At 38.8% G+C, this 779-nt stretch overlaps 1 protein-coding gene across 1 annotated transcript in view; it reads right to left on the bottom strand.

The window, feature by feature from the left end:
* LOC105109224 (chaperonin CPN60-2, mitochondrial) overlaps positions 1-660 on the bottom strand; it is a 4,834-nt gene extending 4,174 nt beyond the window's left edge. Inside the window, exons 1-2 of the mRNA XM_011003847.1 lie at positions 412-660; positions 94-118 (exon numbers count right to left, since the gene is read on the bottom strand). Of these exons, the coding sequence (XP_011002149.1) occupies positions 94-118; positions 412-449 (63 nt within the window). The 5' untranslated portion in view covers positions 450-660. The remainder of the gene's footprint in view (positions 1-93; positions 119-411) is intronic.
* Positions 661-779: the final 119 nt, after the last annotated feature.

Here is a 779-nt window from a genome sequence, read left to right as displayed (position 1 = left end):
GAAAGTCTTAAGAATTTCAGCAGGACAGCCGGAATCAGATCGAACATGATGTAAAAAACTAGACACCAAACCGATAAAAGCAACAGCACTAACCTGATTGGTTTTGCTCCTAACAATCCTGTGAAACCCACAAAAGGCAAAACCCATCATTATGAAGCGAGAGAAATCACAAAATTGAATCTTTATTAGGTTGTTTACGATGTGAAAGAAAATAAAATCCAATTTCAAACAAAGTTCTTGATGGATCAGTTTTAGCTCCACTTAGCTAATGAACTACTCTGTGATCAAGAATATCCATCGAGTTACGATCTTCCATTTTTTTTATTTGTGCATTTTCTCAGCAAACAATTAGAAAGCGAAGAAAATAACAAAAACCCAGATGTAAATAATGAAGGAGAAAGAGGAAAGTACCGAGCTTTAGAAGCGAGGCTCGAGGTGAAGCGGTGCATAGTAGTGTTAATAAAACTTACACGAGAGAAGAAACAGAGAGAAACTTTTGAAGGATTATTGGGGAAGTATTGTCGAAATGATAAAGACAGGGCACGAGCAGGAAACTGGGCGAGGTGAGAGCTTGTGCTTTTTGTAAGAGGGAGAGAAGGCTCTAGAAGCAGCACGGCAGCTTCTAGTTATTGGTAGGGTTTAGGGTTTTGTGCTCTTGTGAGTTTGAGTTTTCACGGTTAATTATTAAACGAGGTTTACCGTTGGTTGGACCCAGCTTGTTTTTGGCTAAATATTTTTTCATATCCACCCGATTGAGATTCGAACACAAGTTCCCTACA

The sequence above is a fragment of the Populus euphratica genome, unplaced genomic scaffold, assembly GCF_000495115.2.
Source record: "Populus euphratica unplaced genomic scaffold, PopEup_1.0 scaffold210.1, whole genome shotgun sequence".
Classification (NCBI taxonomy): domain Eukaryota; kingdom Viridiplantae; phylum Streptophyta; class Magnoliopsida; order Malpighiales; family Salicaceae; genus Populus; species Populus euphratica.
The sequence above is the reverse complement of the archived record's forward strand: the minus strand, read 5'-3'. Positions and strand labels throughout refer to the sequence as shown.